Source organism: Panthera leo, chromosome C1 (assembly GCF_018350215.1).
Source record: "Panthera leo isolate Ple1 chromosome C1, P.leo_Ple1_pat1.1, whole genome shotgun sequence".
Taxonomy (NCBI): Eukaryota; Metazoa; Chordata; class Mammalia; order Carnivora; family Felidae; genus Panthera; species Panthera leo.
Window position 1 is genome coordinate 42,704,227 of NC_056686.1, and position 24,485 is coordinate 42,728,711.

General features: G+C 54.6%; 1 protein-coding gene across 8 annotated transcripts in view; it reads right to left on the bottom strand.

The window, feature by feature from the left end:
* Positions 1 to 24,485, bottom strand: part of LRP8 (LDL receptor related protein 8) — a 75,805-nt gene that overhangs the window by 13,626 nt on the left and 37,694 nt on the right. For 2 of the 8 annotated variants that reach the window (XM_042951358.1, XM_042951355.1), the window contains exons 4-13: positions 19,438 to 19,566; positions 15,920 to 16,315; positions 14,880 to 15,002; positions 13,979 to 14,101; positions 10,334 to 10,453; positions 10,123 to 10,248; positions 6,909 to 7,083; positions 4,390 to 4,617; positions 1,476 to 1,594; positions 1,082 to 1,221 (exon numbers count right to left, since the gene is read on the bottom strand). In XM_042951358.1, coding sequence (XP_042807292.1) covers positions 1,082 to 1,221; positions 1,476 to 1,594; positions 4,390 to 4,617; positions 6,909 to 7,083; positions 10,123 to 10,248; positions 10,334 to 10,453; positions 13,979 to 14,101; positions 14,880 to 15,002; positions 15,920 to 16,315; positions 19,438 to 19,566 — 1,679 coding nt within the window. Of the gene's footprint in view, positions 1 to 1,081; positions 1,222 to 1,475; positions 1,595 to 4,389; positions 4,618 to 6,908; positions 7,084 to 10,122; positions 10,249 to 10,333; positions 10,454 to 11,928; positions 11,968 to 13,978; positions 14,102 to 14,879; positions 15,003 to 15,919; positions 16,316 to 19,437; positions 19,567 to 24,485 lie in introns of all 8 variants that reach the window. The other 6 variants (XM_042951359.1, XM_042951357.1, XM_042951362.1 and 3 more) reach the window with 4 other exon arrangements.

The following is a 24,485-nucleotide window of genomic DNA, read 5'->3' on the forward strand; positions in this document are numbered from 1 at the left end:
GACTTATTCCCTGCAAGGCTGTCCTACGGCTTCTGGTTATACACACATACACATCCAGTGCTTAGTTCATATAAGACTACAGGTGCATCTATAGGCAAATCCATATTTATAGGTATAACCATGCAGCCTCATGCACAGATCTGGACACATACCCCTATGTTCATCTACACACACAAAGGCACGCTTGTACCTACATAAACACTTAACTAAGTATTGGTATACATATTTACATATTCACAAGCATGAGCACATAGAGAAAGGCACAATTTTAAGTGGATGCATTCATATACGTATGCACATACACCATACATGTACATGCCACATATATACACAAGCACATACATGTCTGAACACACCTGTCTTTCGAAGCAGGGGCTGGACTTGAAGGTGGGGCTTTGCCCACAATTTCAGAGCAGTGCTGAGTGAGGTCACTCCAAGCAGATATTGCCAATCCCCACCATAGACCAGTGTCCCCTTGCTTTCCCTCCCCTTGGTGGCAGAATTAGTTTAGGGGAAGAAATAGGTGTGTGAGACCTTGGTTGGTTCTGGCTTCCTCGTTCCCCGAGGAGAAAGGTTGTTAGGGTCAGAACACAGGTTCAGGAGGGTCTTGACTCTTCACCCTCTGGGGAGCTTTGTGAGGGCCGAGATGGTGTCCGACTCACTTCTGTGACCCCAGGGCCCAGCAAAGGTCAGTGAAAGTGTGCTGAACTGAACAGCACCTCTCAGGCTATTTCTAACAGTAGGTTTTATGGAAATGTATATTCCTTCTTCCCTCTCTCCCTTTATTGGGTACTTCTGTATATGGGGGTTACAGTGCCAGGTGCTGAGGGTACAGAGAGGAAACACACATGGTCTAGCAACTTACCCATGAGAAGGGCTCTGAAAGAGGTCTTGGGAAGGGAGCACAGGACAAGAGGCTGCGAGGCCTTTGTCTGCAGGGAGGTCACACATTGTGTACACATTTGGCTTCCCTATCCCTTTGTCTCCATTTAGATAAGTCTCAGAGAGCTGATCGGTTTGAGTAAGCCTTTTCTAGGCTTCAGTTTCCTGATAGGGCCACGTCTCCTGTCACGGGGCTCACCTCAAACACAGCTATCCCAAAAGGGTGGCTCAGGAAGTCAGGGGAGGAAATCAGCATCTTTCTGTTGCCTCCGCTGAGGTCAATGCTGGAGAGTTGGTGCAGCTTGGAGTCTACCCAGTATAAGCGCTGGTTCAGCAAATCTTGGGGAGGAGAAAGGGGACAGAGGATGGGGTCTTGAGTTTGGGACCCCAACCAGGATCTCTGCTCCTCTGTGCCCTCTTCCCTACCCATATTTCTGGGCCTGGCCTCAGACTGAGGCCAGCCTGGGGCAACCGTCAGGAAATACAGGCACTGGCACTATTAGCGGGTACAGAAACAAAACCCATGGAGCTCCAGACGGTGGTCAGGATCAGGTAGTAGGACAGGCCCCCAATCCAGGGAAGGCAGGGCTCACCCAGGGTGATTCCATTGGGCCACTCAATGTTGTCTGACACCAGCGTTTGCCGGTCTACACCATTGAGCCCAGACTTCTCGATCTTGGCCTGGTACCCCCAGTCAGACCAATACATGAACCTAGAAGAAAGAAGAACTCAATTGTGCTTGTTGTCAGGGGACAGGGTTAGGGCTGTCTATGTCACGGCACTCAATGACCCACTGAATGTTGAAGATTGCACGTGATGGGAACTGGGAAGGGCTCTGAAATCCACTGGAACCATCATCAAATCTAACAGGTAGCAGATGCGTTAGCTTCCCCTCATCTGAGAGCCTGGGGAAGTCTGTATTCACGGAGAGCTCATCTGGCCTCCGTTGCACCCCTGTGAGCCCCTTTCTCCTTCTGGCAGCTCTAACCAGAGTCCAAGAGGCCAAAGCGAAAAAGGCCCTTGTCAACCCTCTCTTACTTTCCTGGTGTGCAGAGGAGAAAGTGGACAGCTTACCCAGGGTCACACAGCTAGAACTCTGTCCAGGGTTTCTCTCTCTTCTTTCTTGAACATTTATTGAGTACCTACTCTGTGCTGTTTATGGAGTACCTACTTGTGTGGCAGGCACTGAGCTGAGTGGTTTCACCTCACATACTTACAAATGCAGTCACTGCCCCTCTAATCCAGTCCCCACAGAGCAGGCAAATGAGCCTTCAAAAATGTAAACAAGTTGTCACTCTCCAGTTTTTAAACTTTACGGCAGCTTCTCCTATTGCCCTTAAAATAAAACCCCAAATCCTTACCACAGCTGACAGAGCTCTGCATCATCAGGCCCCTGCCTACCTCTTTGATTGTCTCTTCTGCCATCATCCCCACCCCTCCAAACCCCACACCTCCCCACGGGGCTCCTTAGTTCCTCCAGGGCAGGAACTAAGTTTCTTTGTCAGACAGGCCATCACAGAGCCTCGGGCCTCCTCCACTCTTCCCCTGGTTACTTCTCAGTTACACATCTCTTCAGTACAAAACCTTTCTCTGTGAGTAGGCTTACCCTGTTATTATCTCTCAAAGCACAGGATCTTTCCTTCCTAGCACTTACCCAATCAGTTTATTTATGTACACATTTGAGTAGTTTGGTGTATTTCACTGTCTATTTTCCTCACTAGTCTATAAGCTCCACTGAGGGCAGGCTCGTCTGTCTTGTGCCTCATTGTGTACCCGGCAGGTGGCTCATGCGTGATACAGAACAAGCTCTTATTTAATATTTGCTGAATAAAGTAAAGTTTTCATTATTAGTTCCATTTTATAGATGAGTAAATTGTGGCTCAGAGGGGCTGACTTACCTCGGATCATACTGCTCATGAGCAGTGGAACCAGCCTTCACATTTAAATACAAACTCAAGTGGAACTCGAGAGCCTGTGTGCTTAATTCTCCCCAAAACTGCCTTTGCTGAAACCAGGTGTCAAGCCAAGGCCGACTCTGGGCTCAGGGGGCTGAGTGGTTGCCCTGGATATTTTCTGTCAGCCACTTTGGATTCGCTCTTCACTCATCCCCGTTCTGCTCTGTACACCAAAAAACTGACCCATGTGCGAACCACATCAGTGGGCCTGGCTCCCTAGCCTCCTGGCTTCCAGGTGCATTCGGCAAAATATTTGAGCAGAGGGAGGGAGACACTGAGATCAGGATATTTTTTCTGGACTCCTCTCTACAAAGTTGCCTCCAGCTGGCTACTGCTCTGAAGGTGACCCTCTTTCCTTCCTGGACCAAGTACTCCTCCCTGCTCCTGCCCCTCAGTGCACTGTTAGGGACAGTGCATTAGATCTCATCCATGCCTCTGTAAAATAATTCCCTTGTTAAGCCCTCCTCAAATGATCTTAATTTGAGTATGCGGTGGGTTTCCTGCTGGGACCCTGACAGATCCATAATGGGCCGGAGATGAGCTAGGTATAACTATGTCGGGGGGAAGCATACAGGGAGCAGGGCTGAAGTGGGGGCTACGTGAGACAGCTGAGCATCTATAGGGTGCCTGGTCCTGTGTGGGGTCCACCTATGCGTGTTCATTAAATGGTGGCTGTCAAGTCACTGCCCGGGGCCTCACACATTCTCTCAAGTGGCCACCCTGGCCCCCAGCTGTCCTCACTGGAAGAAGAGGATTTTCTTATCCCTGTTTAACAATTAAGGAATCAGTAATTGGAAGAAGCTAGCGATCCTTGTAAACTTAATATGACACAGCTGCCGAAAACCATGCCCTCTCAGGACATCCCCACTGAGGAAGGGAGGGAGGAGGCCTGCTCTGCTCAGAATCTCTACCCCCAAAAGGGAGGTGTGGCCAGATCAGGGCAGCCTGGGTGGTGAGGGGCCCAGGGCACTCTGGGCACAGGGGTGGGCAGCCTGGAGCAGAGCAGAGCCAGTGATCTTGGTCCTCCTGTCTTGCTGGCTGTCATGCAGGGTAGGGAGTAGACATGTTTGATGTAACTCCAGAGGCCAATGCAGAAAGTCAAAGTTAGGCAGATTTGGGAATGTGAGAAAAGATCCGAAACACTCTAGTGGGCAGAGCTGTCTTGAAATGAAACAGCCCCAGTGGGAAACCCTGTTCCTGGGAGCAAGGGAGCAGACACCAGATGCCCACCTGTGGCATGCAGCAGCCTGAGGAAAGACTTCCCGCCCCAGGAGCTTCTACTAGGCAATCTCTGGAGCCCGATTCTGCTCTGAAATGCTCTGATTCTATGATATGATGGGCAAGCAGTGGAGTCCAGGAGAAACCTGGGACTGATGCCCAAGGAACCCCTGGTCAGGGGTTAATAGTCTGAGGGACCCACACGGGCTTTCTTCCCTTGGGATGCCTGAGCGGCTCAGGGCCGTCCAAAGTCTTCAAGAAAGCTCTTGTGACAGACACACCAGGACTCAGTGCCACTGGTGGGGGAATGGGAAGTCTGGGTGGGGACACTCACCCTCTCAGGGGGTCGACCGCGATGGCCCGGGGTTCACTGAGGTCACGGCTGAAGAGAGTACATCGGCGGCTTCCATCAATTGTGGCCACTGAGATGGTCTTGTTGCCCGAGTCAGTCCAGTAGATGTGCTTGTGGACCCAGTCCACCGCCAGGCCCTCTGGAGAGTGCAGCTGCTTGTCAATGAGGACCTCCTGCTCTGCCAGGTCGCTGGCCTTGTCCATGTAGGCGCTAGGAGCAACCAGAGCTAGCCGTGGGGCAGGTGTTCCAGCCACGGGTCCATCTGGAGCTGCCTGGGTGCCCTCTCCCTCTCTCAATTCCCTCTAGGCCATGGCAGTGGATTTGAGAGGAACTTGGCTACTTCCTATTCAACACATTTCCTGGGCCACCAAGGCAAGCCTACGGGCTTGAGTCAGCCACAGCCTCTGGGCTGGAGGAGCTCAGGTTAGTGGGGGACGGGAATTTACAGACAGGTAATTACAGTGCAATGTGACTACGGAAAGCATCAGAGACTAGAGCAGCAGAGAAATGGAGACTCCATTATCCTGGAGGGCTGCAGAAGGCTCTGTAGTTGAGTCCTGAAAGACTAGTTCGCTAGGAGCGCAAGGAACAGAAAGCAGAAGGAATAGCATGTTCAAGTGCCCAGAGGTATGTGTTCTGGAATAGTGAGGTATTCGGTGGGGGTAGAGCTGAGTATGTGGGATACAGACTGGAAGTACATGTAGGCAGGGGCCACAACCTGACAGGCTCTGTAGGCCATGCTAAGCAGTGAGGATTTTATTCTGGAGGGAGTAATTGAAAAGGTCAGAGGACATGGCCAGAGAGGCATGTTAGATCACTGTGGCACTGATGCACTGGAAAGGGAGGGAGTGAAGGCGGGGAGACTGGCTAGGAGGCCATTACAGCAGCCGGGTGAGACATGAAGAGTCTGCAGAAAGGCTGTGCCAGTGAGAATGGAGAATAGGGGCTGAGAACACAGTAGACACTCAAGAGGCAACACTAACAGGACTCTCTGTCTCCCAAATGCTGTTCTTCCCAAGGCTCTCTTCTCCCCCATGTCCTCTCTCTAGTTAATTAGTTCCATAGTGCCCACTGCCACCCAGAACTCTGGCTCTCCCATTGTGACAACTCTCTTAAGCTCCAGACTATAAAGGCAGATGGCTCCTCTCAGATGTCCCATGGACACCTGGAACTCATGTCCAAAACTGCCCACCCCATTCCCCTCCCCTCAGCCATCCTGAATGGGCAACCCCCCCGACCCCATCCTCCTCTACTGCTAAGATCTCAGAGAATGGCATCACTGCCCACAAAACCTTCCAAGCCAGAAACTGGAAACCCCCAGAATAGGTAGTCTGTCATCAAATCCTGCCTCTTCCAGGCATAACTGTTGGACAGGCACGGCTCTAGCTGCTTCTGTGTGTGTGAAGTGAGTATGTGTCTGTATGTTGGGGGTGTGGTAGGCATCAAATTGTCTGTGAGTAGGAACTGATAGATCTGCCTCCATCCATCCATCCATCCATCCATCCATCCATCCATCCAATCGTTCTTTCAACAGTCTACCCCATGCCTGGTCATCAGCAGTTCTGCCATGTGGATCTCAGGACAAAGGACATGACGTCTAAAGGGGAGCCCAGGCATGCAGGGAGGCAGGCTTGTGGTATTTGAGAAAGACCTATGAGAGGACCTCCTCATGTTGTGTGAGGACTTCTGGAGAGCCAAAGTCCACTGACTATGGCATCAGACTGGGGGTAGTGCCAGCCAGGAAGGGTTCCCTGATGCCCCATATTGGATAAGAGGCCCCCCTCTGTACTTTTCTCTCAAGATCACCACAAGAGACGTCACTATGTTATGGGTATGATCCTCCAGGCAGGACCAGGTTGAAGTCATCTTTGACTGAGTCAACCTCAGTCATCCCCAGAATCCAACACACAGATACACGAGTTGCTTTTAAAAGTCCTCACCAGGGGCGCCTGGGTGGCTCAGTCAGTTAAGGGTCCTACTTCAGCTCAGGTCATGATCTTGCAGTCTGTGAGTTCGAGCCCCATGTTGAGCTCTGTGCGGTCAGCTCAGAGCCTGGACCCTGCTTCGAATTCTGTGTCCGCCCCCCCTCTTTGCACTTCCCTGCTTGCATTCTGTCTGTCTCTCTCAAAAATAAATAAACATTAAAAAAAAAAAAAAGTCCTCACCAAAGTCAGAAAGTCTTCCTTTCTGCCCCAGTGGAACATTTCTTGTGTCTTGCTCTGCCCCACCAGGCCACCAGAGGTCAGTCAGGCCCAGGTGCCTGGGGCTCTGAGCTGTTCTCCCAACAGAGCTCTCAGCCCAGGCCAGCCCAGGCCAGCCCAGGAGAAGAAGGTCTGGCAGCTCCGTATCCATGGTGATCGCATGTCCTTTCCCAAGTCCCAGTCCGTCCTGAGGGATACTCAAGGTGGGGGTGGGCAGGGCACAGAGGCTACCATTCCTCTCCCCCTCTCAGGCCCCCCACTCCTGCCCAGGCCTGGCTACAGGACACCGGCACTGCTCACCTGTAGATCTTGCGGTAGGAGAGGTCACACCAGTAGATGCGATTGGTGGCAACTTCCACATCCAGCGCCACGACATTCTTGAGCATGGGGATGAGGCGGGAGTAGTCCCGCTTCACCAGATCGATCCTCCGCACTTCATGCCGGTTAGTGAAGATCAGGGACGGGCTTCTGCCGGCTGCCGTGCAGGAAGGTTGAGAGAAACGGTCAGTGCAAAAGGCAGGGAACTGCCACTCGATGGCTTGGGTGAGGCCTAATTTTCCTATAAAATGGGGCGAGGGGTGCAATTCCTACCTCACAGCTCAGAGGAGCAGATGAAATATAGGTATGAAGAGCATAGGTACAAAGTACCATGTATAACAGAAGGATTTTCCTTCTCTTTATTAGACACAAACCCCCCCCCCAAATCTTCTATGACTGCCCACTTCGTTAGGCTCACACTGAAGGCCTTCTGTGGTGTGACCCCGAGCTCCCCTTCCAGCCTCATCAATCACCCCCTAACACACCTTGATTCCAGCCACCAGACCACCCGTCATTACCGAGCCATGGCCGAGTTTGGCCACCTCGGGCCTTTGCTAAAGTGGTCCCCTCTACCTAGCACGCGCTGCTCCCCAACTCCCCTGTGTAGGGCCCCACTGCAATAGTTCAAGGGGCAACATGAGCATTAAGTGTTCTAGAAAGAAGACTGAGGCTACAGTGTGAGGACAGACGTCAGAACTAGGGGGAGAGTTGGAAGAGGTGAGACTCGGGGAGGTCATCGTGAGTCTTCAGTTTAGGCACAGTGTGTGTGGGGACGTGGCAAGAGATGAAGCTTCAGCGGTTGCCGGGGGCCAGATTTCGAAGAGTCCTGTGAGCTGGGTGTAGAGTTTGTACTTTATTCTGAGCCGGAGTGTTATGGCACAGATCATATACGTGCAACAGAGACAACACATGACAGCCCGTGCACACACAAAACCCACTTTTAGATTTAGGATTATATTTTAGGAAGCTCGCTAGTGACCCAGACATTACTGGCTACTCAGTGTGAGGACCGCTGTGCCACAGGCCTGTTAGGACTAGCACCTAACTCTGGCTGCCACTTCTCCAGCCTGTTTTTAGATGTATCCGGCCACTCTCAGGTACCAGCACTGTCTGAGCGGCAACACGTGTCCCTGGAGTTGCCTGGGCCTTCTGTGTTTCAGCTGACACTTCTGCAGGCCACCCGGTCCCTGTCACTGTGCATCTGTGCCAAGCTGATATGTTCCCTGGGGGCAGGGCAGGACTGGCATGGAGCCACATGGGGCCTGGGCCCGTGACCCATGTGTGGATGGAGCAGGGTGGGAGTGAGAGGGAGGGTGCGGTACTGAAAGAGAGCGCAGAAAAACAGGACTCCAGGTGCAGGAAGGAGAAAGAAGGAAAGCCAACCTCAAGGACCTGCCATCGACTGTGCGATTTTCCTCATCCCAAAACGAGAGCAGGGACACTATGCTGCGGAAGGCAGGAGCGGGCTTACGAGGTTATCTTGAGGTGATTTTTACTGAGAGCTGCATCCGTGACAGGAATCCAGTGTGCTGATGATCTGAGTTTTGTGTGACTGCACTTGAGATGCTCATTTCCGGGGGTCTGTGATTACGCGGCAGTTGGGTGGCGTTGCCACTGTACGTATACAATTCAGGGTGTGGGTTACGTGCATCCCACGTGGGGTGAGAACAGGCCACACGTTACGTGTGATGTGATGTGCGTGTTGCATACTGTGCAGTTGGGGTGGTATGTTTTTGGGTTTGCTGACTCCAGGTCCATTACTGTGGCTGCTGTGGTGTTACAGTCTCTACACCGTGCATCGTATTAGTGCATCTGAACTCCAGACTCCTGTGTCCAACTGTCTCCTCACAACCTCTGCTTAGATGTCTAAGCAGTTTTCTTATACTTAACATGCTGAAATCAGTCTAATATTCCCCCGAACCTGCTTCTCTCACCGTCTTTCCCAGCTCTGTAAATAGCAGTCCTGTTTTCCCAGTTGTTTGGCCAAAAACCTCAGCGTCATCTTTGACTCTTTTTTTCTCTCACGTCCCACATTCGATTGGTAAGTCCTGTCGTTCCAAAGAAACCCGGACCTTCAAAGTATGTCCAGTCTGTCTGCTTCTCGTTATTTGCACTGCAACATCCTGGTCCAAGCCACGCTCACCTCTCTTCTGGGTTATGGCAAAACCCACTTACATGGTTTCCCTGCTTCTTCCCTTGCCCCCTACAGTGTCCTCCTAGCACGGCAGCCAGAGGAAGCCTGTGAAAGTGTAAGGCACACCGTGTCCCTCCTCGACTCAAACCCCTCAAAAGTTTCCCCCAGACTTGGACTGAAATCAAGAGTCAGCCCTTACAACGGTCTAGAAGGCCTTTGTGATGTGCCCCGAGTCACCTCTCCAAATTTATCCCCTATGCTCCCTGCTCTACCTGCACTGGCTTCCATGCTGTTATCTGAACACACCAGGCGTGCTCCTGAATTAGGGCCTTTGCACTTTCTGTTCCTTCGGCCTGAAATGCAGTTCCTGCAGATACATGCATGGCTCCTTCCTTCACCTGCTCCAGGTCTTGACTCAAATGTCACCTCCTCATGAAGCAGAGGGCGTCCCTGACCACTCTACCTGAAACTGTAACCCACTGCCCTCCTGGGCCTCCCTCCCCCCTTCCCCACTTCGTATTTCTCTTTCACTGGTAGCCCCATCTGTCACGCACTGTATTTACTTATCAGATTTCTTGTCTGTCTCACTCACTAGGATGTAAGTCCCATGAGGGCAGACAGGGATCTGTGTCTGTTTTGCTTCCTGCCAAATCCCCAATGCCTACAAGAATGTTAGGTGTTCACTATAAAGAATGGAATAGGATGGATTCAGCTGGCTGAGCTGACCCACGGGTAGCTCTGCCCAGGTCATGCTCTTTATGTGGACTACCCGTGTTGTGTGTGTAGTCTGCATGGTCCAGCTGGGGTCTATACGTCGTGAGTGGTGCATGTGCAGTCTCTGTGGGCTACACTGGGTGGCTCTGTGCGGGGTCTGTGTGGGTGTTAGTGTGGAATGCGTTGTGTGGATGACGTATACTTACAGTCTGAGCACTGTGTGTCACCTGCTTTCTGTGTGTGTATATGCACATGTGTACCCATCTGCTCCTCACAAATGTGCAAGCACATTGCTTTCCGTATCCTCGCAGAGCTGCCCTCTTGTCCCCCACCTTAGGGTGCCCATACCGACGGCCTTGCAGTTCTTGGTCAGCGTGTCCATCTCGTAACCCGGGTGGCACTCGCACTTAAAGTAGCCTTTGTAATTGACACAGATCTGGCTGCAGGCGTCTGGATCCTTACACTCGTCGATGTCTGTGGGGAGGAGCCCAGGTCAGAACTGGCAGGAGGATCTGCCTCCGCTTGGTGGGGGGGGGGGTGGGTGACAGGAGGGTCTCACCGCCACAGGTCTTCTGGTCCAGGAGCTGGTAGCCTGCTGGGCACGTGCACTCAAAGCCAATCTTGAGGTCAGTGCAGATGTGGGAGCAGCCGCCATTGTTGTGCAGACACTCGTTCAGCCCTGGGGAAGGGACACAGGCTCCTGAGGGTCCAGGAGCCCAGGCTAGGGTGGGGGCAGGACAGGGGTAGGGCCTAGAGCTGAAGCAGAGACTCAGGGCAGCGGGACTCCCACAGAACCAGGATGCTCTCCAACCTCACTGAGCCTCAGTCTCAAGAACCGGGTGACTAGGGAAGAGGAGGCTCAGAGAGGGGGCAGGTCCTTGGTCAAGGCCAGACACAAAGACAGGGACAAAGTGGAAGCAGAACGCAGGTCCTTTGCCTCCCAGACCAGAGCTCTGTCTACCAGAGGCAGCTTGGCTGCCTGAGTTCTTTCCTTTCACAAACATGTTTCTTACAAATCCTTCTTCCTTGTGACCTCATCGTACATGGACCACATCCAACTCTCAAGATACCCCAAGAACCCCTTCTGAAATGCCCTTGCTTAAATATCTCCAGCCTCATGGAGCCCACTTTCCTCCTAGGTAGCTGGTTCCACCTGGAACAGACCATTATAAAGCTCCTCCTCACTGGACTGGCCTTCCTGAAGCTTCTGCTTCCACTCCAGCTCTACTGGGTGGGATTGGCCAGAGTCTGACGGCTCCCTCAGAATCTCCTTTAAAGTGCTAATTTGTGGGGGTGCCTGGTGGCTCAGTCGGTTAAGTGTCTGACTTAAGCTCAGGTCATGAACTCACGGTTTGTGAGTTCAAGCCCCATGTTGGGCTCTGTGCTGACAGCTCAGAGCCTGGAGCCTGCTTTGGATTCTGTGTCTCCCTCTCTCTGTTCCTCCCCATTCTCACTTTGTGTGTGTGTCTCTCTCTCAATAAAGATTAAAAAAAATTTTAAGTGCTAATTTCTGGTGCCCTGCCATTCAAGTGCCTTCTTCTGGACACATTCCTTCTGTCCATGTCCCTCCCTGGACAGGGCCCAGTAGTCTGCCGTCCAGAGGGAGTCTGAACAACAAAGGCTGCCCCTACTGAGCTTGTGGTTATCTAAGACCCCAGGCTTTTTCTACATAGAGCTGCTGCTTGGTCAGTTCTCTCCCACCATGAAATACAATAGATTATTTCCACCTGCTCTCCTCTCAGCACCCGTCCCTCTTCCTACACTTAGCCACAGGCCTGGTCCCAGGAATACCAACTGCTACAAAGGGTGAAGGGATGCCAGGAGGTTACCTGGTCTCCTCGTCCTCCACCCCCTCATCCCCTCTGGCAGAATCCTAGAGGACGTCAAGGAGGCCAGGACCAGGGCTCACCATGTTCTCATAGCATCTTCTGAGCTTTGGAATCCCAGAAGGTGAATTCTGCAAGCCAAGAGAAGGTGCCATGCCACCCTTCTACCCACCAGGCTCGTGCACTGCCGCTCCAGCCAAGCCAAGCAGAGCTGAGCCCGCCATGGCCATGCACATGGCTGGTCTGAGCTGCCCACCCCAGGCCATGCACAGCTGTGGGTGCCCCCGCTCCAGCCTGAGCCATGCTTAGGGAATAGGGACCCCTTTACCCCTGGGCCTCCTCCTGTTTCCCGGGGACGTTGGTGGAACTGAAAGAACAAGATGACAGCAACCCCATGACTGGAGGATCTCGGGGTGACTCAGCCAGGCCCAGCCCTGGGAAGGCCCAGCCCAGTGGGGTGGGCGGTACCATGGCGGCTTTGGGGTGGTCTGTGTGGGGATCCACCCCCGGGAATCCTCTGTCATTCCAAACCTTCCCTGCCCTCTCCCATACCGTATTATCCCCCCAGTGCTGTCCATCCATCTGCTCACCACTCACCCACTGCCTCATCCATGCCCCCACTTGCTGCCCCCCTCTCCCTCTCTAGGAAGCTCCAGGTAGCAGCAACTTAACAGCTGTATTTACGGAGCACTTGCCAGACTGGCATGTGTCGGATGGCCCGGAAAAGGGAAAGCTCAAAGTGGCTCAGGCTTCTATGAAAGAGGAAAGCACAGAGTCCTCCAGGGCCGAGGTGCCTGGGGGAAAGAGAACGGGTCGTGGGTCCGGACTCTGTGGCCCCTGCTCTGGAAAAGCCAGAGCCGAGGCAGAGGCTGAAGGGCATGTCTGGGCCTTCCCAATTCTATCTAGCCTGGAGGCGATTGATTCTGCTGGGGGCCTGCAGGGGAGGAGGGCTGGTGGTCCAGAGGCCTGAGCGGCATCTGAGGCCCAGCAGGGAAGGAAGGGGCAGTGTCACCTTCCCCAGCACGTGCGCCTACCTGCATGCTCACACACACCAGCTCATGTGCAAAGGCACCGACAGGCCCATGGAATCCACAGACACATTCACACAGATGCGGGGACACGCAGAGACACGAGATGCGGTTCCCTTGCCTCACTCAGAGGAGGAGCCACGGACACAGATACTGGGCTCTCACCAGCACAGAGACACAAATACATGCGTACACACTTCTCTCAGGTATGTCATGCAAAAGACCAGAAAGAAGAGATTTAGTTGGTTAGTGTCCCTGGTGAACTCCAAATCTGGGCGGGGTGGGGGGTTAGGCTCCGTTGCTCCCACTTCTCTATCCTCTTTTCCCTAGGCTTCTTCTGGAACTCTACCCGGCAGGGCCCTTGGCGGAGGGGTGGGGGCAGGAGGGCCCGAGAGGAGAATCTGTCCTGCAAGCTTAGGTGGAGCCTGAGTGACCTTCACCCAACCACTCTTCCATTCAAAATCAAGTTTTAAATCTCAAAAAGGAGTGGAAATATGCCACTCCTGGGGAGTTCTAGAGAATGGAACCCCCCTGAGTGCCCAGGATGGGAGGTGCTGGGTAGAAATGAGTCTGCCAGGAAGGAAGGGTCCGATCTAGGCTCTGTCCTCCCAGGAACTCTCTGTTCAAACCCCTGACCTTGGCAATAAACCCTCCTGGAGCCCACATTGGGTTTCCAGCATGTTCAGTGGGATGTTCACTTCACCTACAGCCCAGACCCTCCTGTTCTTTTTCGCCTGGAACACACCCTGACAGCTGTAGTTATTAGGACTATTGCCTCATTCTGCCCCTCACTCACGCCCAGCCTGTTAAGTCTTGTCTCCCAGATTGTCTGAGCTCCTCCTCGGGGTCAGGTTGGTGCCACCTTCTGCTGATAGGTCTGCCTTATCCTCACCCCAGGCCTGGACTGAGCCAGGTGGCCCTGGGATCCACTTCAGTTGGCCACCTGCCTGCTGTCCCCTACCTCTCCCTCTGCAGGGGGCTGGCTGGGAGGCCTCAGAGGCCAGGGCCCTGGCTAAGTCAGGAGGGCAGAATTACTGAGGAAGAAAGTTTCAGAGTGAGCACATACTCAGAGGTCTGAACGCGGAAGGAGTGAGGAGGAGAGTCCGAGTTTGTGAGAGGAAGCATAATTGAGCATCCGGATTGGAAAGAAAAGGCAGTTCGATTTGTAGAGATGCAGAACGAGGCCCCAAAGGCAAAGAGCCCCGTCTGAGGCCACAGGACAGCCCACGAGTCCAGAGAGGGTGAGAACAGAACGTGTGCAGTATGGCAGGCACGGGCCTCCACCGGGATGCCAGGAGGGGGTGGGGGTGGGGGGTTAGTCCAGCATCCAGAAGTAGACAGGTACTGTACCACACTCTTTCAGAGGCTCATCCGACCAGTCCTGGCAGTCCCTTTGAGCATCACACACTTTCCCGCCGTCCACGCACTCGCCACTCTTACACTGAAATCTGCGGGGACCCTCACATGTTGACTCTGTCGGGCCGGACAAGAGAGTGGACAGGATCTGTGAGACCTTGGGCAGGGAGGGCTGGGCTGGGCCAGGTCCCTGGGAGGTGAGCAGAGCTCCAGCCCCAGTCCTCCTCGTCTCTACAGGGCCCAGGACAGACAGTTGAATACAGGGCTGGTGGGAGCTCTGTTCATAGAAGTACAGGACCCCAGGGATAATCAGGACGCCTAAGCGTCATCTAGCTGGGCAGGGCCAGAAGGTGGCGGTGTCTGCACCTGATCTGGCAGTGCTGGGGCCCTGAGAGGGAAAAATGGGAGCCCTGTGGAGATCCTGGGGGCTAGACTGACCATCTGAAGGAGACCTGTGCCCTAGAGACTCTGCATCGGGGAGGCTGCCTCACTGCCCAACCCTTTATCCATTTCCCCAGATGACCCAGGGTCAGGGTCCCAGAGAGTCATCTGAGAATTAAGGAGGCTCCCAGCAGGGGACTGAGCTTCTTCTCACTCTGGGAAGGAGGAGGCTTGGGTGTGGACAAATGGTGGGGGCTGGACTTCCTGCAGTGTCTTTTCACATCCCCCTAGGCCTCTTTCAGCTTTTTGCCAAGTCCTTTAAAATCTGGTTCTGGGGCCAGTAGGCCTCCAGGGAGTAAATCTGGGTAATTTAGGGGGCAAGGGATGCTCCAAGGGAAGACACAGCTCAGGGACCGAGGGGAGATCTCTCCAAACTCTGCTCTCTCTGGAGCCTGGGAATGCTCAGGCCTCTTCTTCGAGGAGGATGTTCCCCTTTGCCTCCAACTCCACGCACCCTGCAAGCAGCCAGCTTCGTCACTCCCGTCCAGACAGTCCTGTTCCTGGTTGCAGCGCTTGATTGTAGGGACACACGTCCCATCCCCACACTGGAACTCATCCCCACGGCAGGTCCCCAGTGCTGCCAGGAGAGGGCAAGGAAGGAGCGTTAGGGCCAACATGGGGTTGGAAAAGCTCTCCTCCCCCAGCCCCAGCCCCCATCCACCCCTGGCAAGAACAGAACCGGTGGCTGAGCTTGGGAGTCCTGACAGGACACCTGGCCAAGGCACTTCCAGTATACAGATGGGGAGACTGAAGCTCAGAGAGGGGGAAGGCCTCACCCAGGATCACACAGCACTCTGACTGGCAGAGCCAGTCTAAAACTCAGGTCTCCTGTTTTCCCATCCACTGCCTCTCCCCAGGGCCACCCATCTACAGCCAACACGTGGCCTTTTTTTGAGTGTTGGTGTTCATTGGTTAATGACTTCATCCCTTCAGCAAACCCTTCCTGAGTGCCCACTGCATGCGGGGCACTATGTGGGGTGTGGGGAACCCAGAAGCTACTGAGAGGCTCTCCATCCTCTAGGAGCTCAAGGGTGCCGAGGTGGGGGTGGGGGCTGAGGAATGCACAGACGACATCACAGAGTCGACCACGCTGTAGGATAGGGTGGTTCAGGGTAGCCCAGGGGGAAAGACCTAGCCCAGCTGGGAGGATTGAGGCCTTGAAGGACAAGCAAGCCCAGCAGGTAAGGAGGGTTGGGGGAGCTCCTGAGTGTATCAAGGTCTCGGGCATTGGAGCCAGCGGGCAGGGAAGGGCAGGGGTGGGAGGCATGACAGGAAGGGCAAGACCAGAGAAGACCCTTGGCCTGTGGGGTTAGACCTGAGCCGCGCACCTTTAGAGCCTTGGGGACCTCAAACAAGACTCCACCTTCCCCAAGCCCACGCCCCACCGTAACCCAGGTAACCCGGGCGGGCGGGGCAGGCGCCCCGGAGGCCCGCACTTCTGGCCGGCCGGAAGGGGGCGGCGGGGCCGCGCAGTACGGGGGGGCGGGGGCTTACGGCAGTCGGCCTCGTCCGACTTGTCCTTGCAGTCGCGGTCGCCGTCGCAGCGCCAGCCCAGGTGCACGCACTCGCCGCTGCGGCAGGCGAACTGGGCGGCCGCGGCGCAGGAGGCGGGCGCGGCGGTGGCCCCGGGGCCCGCACGGCCGCACAGCTCGGCCGCCTCGTCCGAGCGGTCCTCGCAGTCGAACTGACGGTCGCAGACCCAGCGCTCGGGGATGCAGGCGCCGCCACCGCCGCCACCACCGCCCCCGCAGCGGAACTCGCGGGGCCCGCAGGCCGGGTCGGCGCAGCCGCGCTCGTCGCTGCCGTCGCCACAGTCGTCGTCGCCGTCGCACACGAACACGGCGGCCAGGCAGGAGCGGTTGCTGCACTGGAACTCGTGCGGGGCGCACACTGCGCGGGACAGAGAGCCGGGTCGGCCCGGCGCCCCGGCCCCTCCGGCCCGGCTGCAGGGGCCCTGACCCTCGCCCACCGGCCGCATGCGCTCTGCGGGGCCCGACGGTGGACGTGCCGTCAGGGACTGCACAGGGGCTTCCAATCCGGGGCCATGCAGGGGGGTCTTGGGCAGCACGCTTGCCCTCCCTTGAGCCTCCGTAGCCTCACTGGGAGCAAGAATTCCCGTCCCGCCTCCAGCATGGCGGTGGGGCTAGGAGCGCTTCCGCGGCAGGGCACTGCCTGTCTTGAAGGGCCTTGTGATGTTCCTAGGAAATACCTAACGTGACACTGACCTTTCCCAGGTAACGAGGTCTGGAGCTGTTTCCTAACAGCACAGCTCCAGGCCCCTTCCCCCCCACCCCCCTCCCTGGCCCGCACTATCCCAGTTAAGTCCCCTGGCCTGGCATCCAAGGTCACTGGCACGGAACCACTGCTCTACCCCAACACCTCACTCCTGCACACACCGTGGCTTCAGCCATACTAGACTATCTGCCCACCTGCTCACCTCCAGGTCTTTGCCCAACCTATTCCATCTGCTGGGTGCTCACCTCTTGCCCACCACCGTCTCAATTTCACAATGAGGAGTTCTCATCGTTCAGGGGCCCCAGTTCCACCTCTTTCACAACACACTTTGGCTCTCCTACTTGGGAAGCCTCCCCCCACCTCTGCTTTCCTTTCGGGCGCCCTTCACAGCATGCTCAAGTGTCTGGGCCTGATGACCTTCTCTGTCTCCCTTGTGACAACCGCATGGACAGGTTCTGAGACTGACCCAGCTTCATCCTGAGGGCCTGGCACAGAGCTCCGGGCAGTGCACGGTGTGGAGCGGATGGATGCTGGACCAGCCCAGGTGTGAGGGGTAACTAAGGGATGTGTAGTAGTTAAGGGCATAGGTCACTGGCCCTGCCTGGGGCCCTGGGCTTCCTCTCTCTGGTGAACTGCTCGGTTCAGAGCCTGGGAGGGCCTTGGAGACCACCAGCCCAACCACTAGTTTACCGATGGGGAAACTGAGGCCCAGAGAGGAGCAACTTGCCCAGGGTCGCACAGAACCAAAACTCAGGTTTGGGGCTCTTCTCTCCTGTTCTGACCCCTCTCAGCTTTCTGGTTTTCTCCTCTTTTCCTGGAGTGTAAGCTGTTTTCCGAGCAGCGACCTCTTCACCTTTGCCTACTTCATTCCTTACACAGAGGCCATGAAAAGGCGTGGGGACCCAGGTGGGACATGAATGCAGTGGCTATGGCCTTGGGTAATGTGGTGGTGGCAGCAGCACCAGATCTCTCCACATGGGGGCGCCAAGAGTCTGTTTTAATTTTCTGATAGAAAAACGTCATTTTTCATTGTTATTGGACATAAAATAGAATGATGTCTTCAGTTTCACAATGTAGGCTGCTCCTCATGTGTTGCTGACAGCTCTATCAAGTTTCTGACAGTTGCTTTTTTCCCCCCTTCTGGGCTTTTGGGATGTTGGGGCACTGGTGGGAAAAGCACACATTACCTTGTGGTGTCTGCCCCTCAAGATTACTCAGATGCCTAGATTAGCTCCCTTCTTTCCTGCCAGACTCAGCTTGCACATGTCTGGGGGGGAAGGACTCACTAAGTTTAGCGTTCTGGAAAGATGTGCTTCTTTATACTGAGTTCTCCCTGAGGTTCAAAGCTGACAGCAATATCGAGAGCCATATTCTCAGATCTGCATCCAGAGACCCCACTCCCAGCACTCACAAATGGAAGCAGCTCTGAGGGAGGAGAGAAGGAGAATTCTTCCTCTGCCCAGGTGGTTGGGAGCTATAGCAGAGACACTCAGTGAGACCTTCTAACCCCTCCCCCACCCCCCCATCTCCCTCCCAAGATGTGCCCTAGTTAGAGATACTCCCACCCTGTGCAACAGGGGCTGATGGCCCTTAGAGCTGGGGAAACATCTGATTATGGGTGGGTAAGGAGGGAAGTGGATTTTCATTGGCCAGCGAAGCTCCGCAAAATCATCACAGCTGAAGAAACAGGCCAATGCCATCACCAGGGCTTTGAAACTGCTGGCCCCAGCCAGGATCTCCCCCCCATACCCAGATGCTTCCTGCTTCAGACACCTCAGAACTCCAGACTTGGAATCTAGAATGCTGTGACTCAAAAGGCTCCAGAGAGCTGGCATTTCCTCTGGGCTAGGGAGGATGGAGAGGATGTAAATATAGAGGCTGGTGGAGGAAGTGGGGTAGGAGGCAGTGGTGGGTAAGTGCCTGGCAAAACCCCCCATAATACTGCAAACCGCCCCTATCTCAGCCCAGCCTTGCAGCCTCGTTATCGACAGCCAGTCTGTCTCCCCTATTAATCATGAGCTCCCAGAGGGAGGAGCGTGTAGGATTCACCTCATCATCCTTTCAGAGCCTGGCTCCAGGCCTGGCACACAGGAGGTGTCCATCGAATGGAAACAAGCATAGCCCCACTGGCCCAGGACCTGCTGGCCTGCTCCCTGGGAAGGAGATAATCCTGTGTTTGAAGCTCAGTGATGTGGAACTACCCCAATGACCACTTCCATCTGTCCCTGCCGAGGCTGCTGGGGATGTCTTCCCTGCCCTGTGACATTCGAGCTCACCAGTCTGAGATTTCAGCATCAGACGTCCTTCACACTTCAGGAGTCTACCCCTCCCCCCGGCACCACCAGTGCCCTGGCCCAGGCGGCCACCATTACTTGCCACGTCCCGGCTCTGGCCCCCTGCCCTCGCTCGGAGGTTGGTGGAGACGGATGGAATGGATGAGCAGATGTCAGATATGGTAGAAGTACTCCTGGGCTTGGCTATCGAGAGCTGGATTTGAATGTCAGTTCCATCACTCAGCCTCGGGTGCTTTTCCTCACTTGTCTGAGCCTCAGTTTCCTCACCCGTAAAATGGGAATGATCATGGCTGCTCGTGAGGTGGTTGTGAGGATGAAAGCAGGAAATGTCTCTCCAGAGCGCCTGGCCATTACTAGTGTCCTGATCGTTACCCTTTGCTCTCCACCCACTGAGCCCCGGAGAGAAGGCCCCTCCCAGAAGTGGCTGCTGCTCCCCAGTGCTGCCTGACCCCCTTGTAGACCCCGCGACCTAACCCAACTCACAGGTGGCACAGCCGGCCTCGTCCGCTCCGCTTTCACAGTCCTTCTCCCCATCGCAGCGCCACGAGGCGGGCACACACTTGTGGCTGGCAGGTCCACAGCTCAGCTTCTCTGCAGGACACACCTGTTTGGCTGTGGAGACAGACACAAGGGCATGGCTTAGTCAAGGGGGACACAGGGCATGGCGCCAACCAGTCCTACCGCCCGACTCCGGCCACCTGGCCTGAGCCCCTGGGAATCCATCAGGGCCCTCCTGCCCAAGGTCCCGGTTTCTTCATCTGAGAAGCAGCCACTGTCTGCCCCTGAGACCCTCCGAATCCTACATCCGATCCCACCACTCCCTGTCTAACGCCCTTTCGCGGGCCCCTGGCCCCTGGCACTCAAGCCTCCCTGACTGCCTCACCAGCCCCACCTCCCTCCCTCCAAACCTCCCCTTTCAGCTCCAGCAACGCAAAGCTGCACGCTTCTCTGTCATCTCCCCTCTGTGTGCCCTGGGGTGAAATATACTCCAATTTAGCCTCGGTTTGGCTTCCAGATCAGTGACTCGGCGACCTGAACCTGTGGATTTGGAGGGCTCACCAAAGCCCCAAGAGCTCCCTCGGTGCAGCCCACCCCCTCCTGGCTGCTCTCCCAGCAGTGGTGCCGAGCCCGCTGTTGCGATCAGTGCTGTGCGGCAGGGCCCAGCGGGACCACACAGCTATAATTACTGCAGCCGCAATCAGAGGCTGACTCAATCAGGGGCCTGAAGCCCCAGGGTTGATTCTCAATTTGGAAGAAAGAATGAGAACCCTGATCAGGGCTGGGGACGGCTCTCATCCTGAGCGTCCCAGGATGAGCCACGTGACAGACCCAGCTGTGGTAGATGCATTTCGGACCTCCGTGGCTGGCTCCCTACTACCTTCCAGGGTGTAAACTCAGTCGTCTCTAGGATGTGCCAGGCACCGAGCTAGGCACTCATTTCATCTTCACAAAAACCCAGCAGGGCGAGGATTATGTCGAGGCCTCCAGCTCGGAGGTCGAGTGCATGGGCTCCGGAACCTGGCATGTTGGGCATGGATTCAGTCACTCACTGGCTATGTGACCTTGGTCAACAGTCCTCACCTCGGTGCCAATAGATTGGGGCGGATACTATTCCCTGGCCCATAGGATTGTTATGACTCCCAAGTTAATGTCTGTAAGGCACTTAGAAGCACGCTCGGCCCAGTGCTCACTTATGATTATGCACTCTCCTCCAAATGAACAGAGGAGCACTTGTCTCTTCACTCAGCGAGTATCTATTGGGTACTGCTGTGTACCAGACATGGTGGTAAGCCCTGGGTGCTAGTCACACAGCTGGTAAGAACTGAGCGGGGACTCAAAGTCAGCTGTGTCCGATGCCGGGCACTTGGCACAGTCCACTGCACCTGCAGGCAGAGGTCACTCTTGCCTCCCCCTTCAACTTCGCTCTCTCATCCCTGACCAGGTCCTCTTTCTCTGCTTCCATAGCAGGGAGGAAATGGCACAAGAGATGGAGAAAAGGGCAGATAAGATGGGAGAGGGGGCAGCTGTTTGAGGAAGGGACCCCAGACACTACTATACCAAGGGACAGGAGTACTTTGGACCCCAGAGTTATCCCTAGGAATAGATGTCATGAAATACGAGGCACCCTGCTGGGAACACAGGATTCACAGGATTCATTTTATGGAAATTCCACTTCCCAAATAACTGCTGCATAGAGCCCTAGAGAGCGCTGACACTCAGATCTTCTACAAAGACTGCCTTGCAGGGCGCCTGGCTGGCTCAGTCAGTTAAGCGCCCAACTTCGGCTCAAGTCATGATCTCGCGGTCCATGGGTTCCCGCGTCGGCTCTGACAGCTCAGAGCCTGGAGCCTGCTTCGGATTCTGTGTCTCCCTCTCTCTCTGCCCCTCCGCCACTCCTTCTCTGTCTCTGTCTCTGTCTCTCTCTCTCAGAAATAAATAAACATTAAAAAAAAAAAAAAAAGACATTCTGCAAAGGCTGCCTTGGGGCAGGGTGTAGGGTGGTGAAGGAGGTCTGGCAGCTGGGAGGTGGGGCCCTTCCGGAGCACCTCTATTACCCCTGCACTGTAGGACCCCAGTACACACAAGAGGGAGCTGAAGCCGACCAGTGTTTCCCAGATTCCTGACTGTAGGGTGGGGTGTGGGGGCTGTGGGAAAAGCAGGTTCCTGGGCCTGGCTCAACTTAGGCTGAATCCAGACTTTGAGGGCAGAGCCCAGGAATCTGCGTTTCAGTAACGCTCTTCAACCCCTGGTGATTCCCATGCACCCCATTTGAGAACCACTGGGTTAACATTCTGCAAGTCTAAAAGATATAGGATATGTTATCCGTTTTAAATTCACTCCTATAAAAGCGATAGAAGCATTCTGTATGCGTGCAAGCTCCCGAGAGAGCAATGAGACAGAGGGACGAGGTGACCGTTTACCCCTGAGCCAGGCCTCAGGAAACAGAACTTCACGTGGAGCTGGAAGGAAGCCATATTTACTGAGCACCCATGGTGTGCCAGGCTACTTCATTTTTTCATTTCACCCTCACCCTCCCAGATGAGCAGACCCTGCAGGATAGAGGTGCCAGCTCCAAGGGCGCCATTCACAAAGATCTTCATAGCAGCACCCCTGGGGTAGAGCAGGGCAGCAGGCCTTCAGGTAAGCACTCCATTCTGCAGATGAGGAAACGGGCTCAGAGAGACCAAAGAACTGGCACAAAGATGCACAGCAGGTGAGAGGCAGAGGCAGAGAGGCTTCTGACTGAAGCCTGCCCTTTCCATCAAAGCCTGCACGCCCCCGTGGATGGAAAGGTAGACTGAACCAGCCCCAAACTCTACACCCAAAAGCCCAGGTGACTGAAATGGCCCTTGACCGTCCTCCCTACCTCTCGGGGCCTGGTTCTGCATACCCTGGTGCAGCAGGCAGCCGCTTGAACTTTTAATGAATATTTATATAGTTAATTGCATAACCTTTCAGCAAGGACAATGATTAAACAATCCGTCTGCTTCCTTTCTTTATAATTAATAAGACATTTGCTGTGTCCTTAAATAGACAGCTCTAATTATAGGCTCCGGAAGATTCAGCAGTGCCTGACACCAGCCCTCGTACCCTCAAAGAGGGTACCGTCCTGGAATGCTAGGACCCAAGAGGTCACATCGAGGAACACCCACTATAGTGACAGCAGTCAGAGACCCAGCGAAGGGAGGGACCTGCCTAGGCTACTGAATATCAGGTATTCCAACCACCTCTCTCTCCTAGAACCTCACCGTCTCTGTTGTAATGCAGCTCTTCCCCGAAGCTAGCAGGCGAACCTCACTTTCCAGGCTCCTGGGTCAGGCCTCCTCACTGCCTAGCCCCGGAAGGCTGGTCTGGGCTGGCGTACAATATCCCCTTATGAGGCGAGTGCTCTTACCACCTCCATTTTACAGACGAGGAGAGCAGAGCCCGGAGAGGGTACGTCGTTGGCTCAGAGTCTTGTGGAGAGGAGGCAGAGATGGACTTTGAGCCCAGGTCTCTTACCTCCAGACACACTGCTTAACTTACTGCACTTAACCACTGCCCGTGAGAAAAGCAGACCCCATTGGTCCCCACCAGCACCTCTGGGCTGGAGAGGGATCACCAGAGGAAGGAGGCTCCCTGGGCCTTTCCTCAGGTGGGGACCGCAACATGGCCACCTATTGTCCACTTTCGGGATAACTGAAGCCAGAGTTCCCCCCCACCCCACCCCAGGCAGCACAGTGCAGGACAAGGAGCATGAATGTGTTTTGGAGTCGTGCACACCTAGGTCCAAAACCATCTATTAACATGAAGCAGGCCAGCAAGTCACTTAACCTCTCTGTACCAAGGTTCGACCTGAAAATAGGGTAACATAATCCCCTAGAGTTGGTAGATGGTTTAAATGAGGAAACATGGAAATCTCTACACTCAGAGCCTGGAACAAACTCAGAAACCAGTTGCCCCTGTTTAATGAAAGGCAAACGCACGGTGCTGGGAGGGCCCCGGTCTCGTTCCTGGGGGTGCACATCATCAGAGTCCACATGGCCCACCACGATGACGCGCTCTACCCAAACGCCTCTCTCTGAGAAAGATGCCCCGAGGAATGCCTTGGCTTGCTGTCAAGTGTCCCAGAGGTTCTGAGAGGCAGGAGGAAGAACCCCACCATCTCTCAGATACCAGGAATCCTCCAAAGCCGGCAAGGGCGTGAAATTGCATGCTGGAGTGGCTGTAGGCATTATCAATTCCCAGAGAATCCTGCCCCAGAAATCCAATCCATTTTAATTTATGAGTTCACAAATTAATAAAAAGAGAAATGTCTGTCGAATAAAAGAATGAAGGTGTTTGATGGCCGCTTAGTGAGCGAGACGTCTGTGGTGTCAGGTCATGTGAGGCTTAGGGGCAGATGACCTCCAGATGGGGATGGGCAGCTTTAGGAGGGCCAGGGACTAAGGGGGTGGAGGTGGTCACACCCAGCTCCTTCCCATGGGCTCAAGTGAAGTCCTTCTAGCTGGTCAGCCTCTAACTGGCTAGGTGATCTCCAAAAACCTCCAGGCCTCCACTTACTGATCTATGGTAGGAAAGTATACTTGGTTCATCAGTAAGGTCCCCCTTCCAGTGGAAAGGTTCTAAGACGATGAACAAAATCCCATTTTCAGTGATCAGTACCCAAAGTTGCAACTCACTCACCTTGGACCAACCTCCCCACCCCTACCCTGTACCCCTCCCATCATGTGCCTGGAGATGGGTGAGAAGCTGTCTCCAATCAAGTGAGCTATAATTAGAGCTAAAATGCTACTTTCATTAGGCAAATGTCCCAGGCTTTCCTACTGTGACTCTTGGCCGTATCTGATAGACACAAAACCCAGAACCAGAAGGAAGGAGAGCCAGGAGAAATCCCAGCCAGCTAAGGGCAGATGACATAGTGGGGGAACACAAGAACATGGGGACCTGCTCCCAAATGCCTTTCCCTCTCTATGCAAACCTCCTACTTATTCTAAAATGTGAAATTGGTATATGTGGGAGAGAGAGAGACTGGGATCAAGATGCAGTAA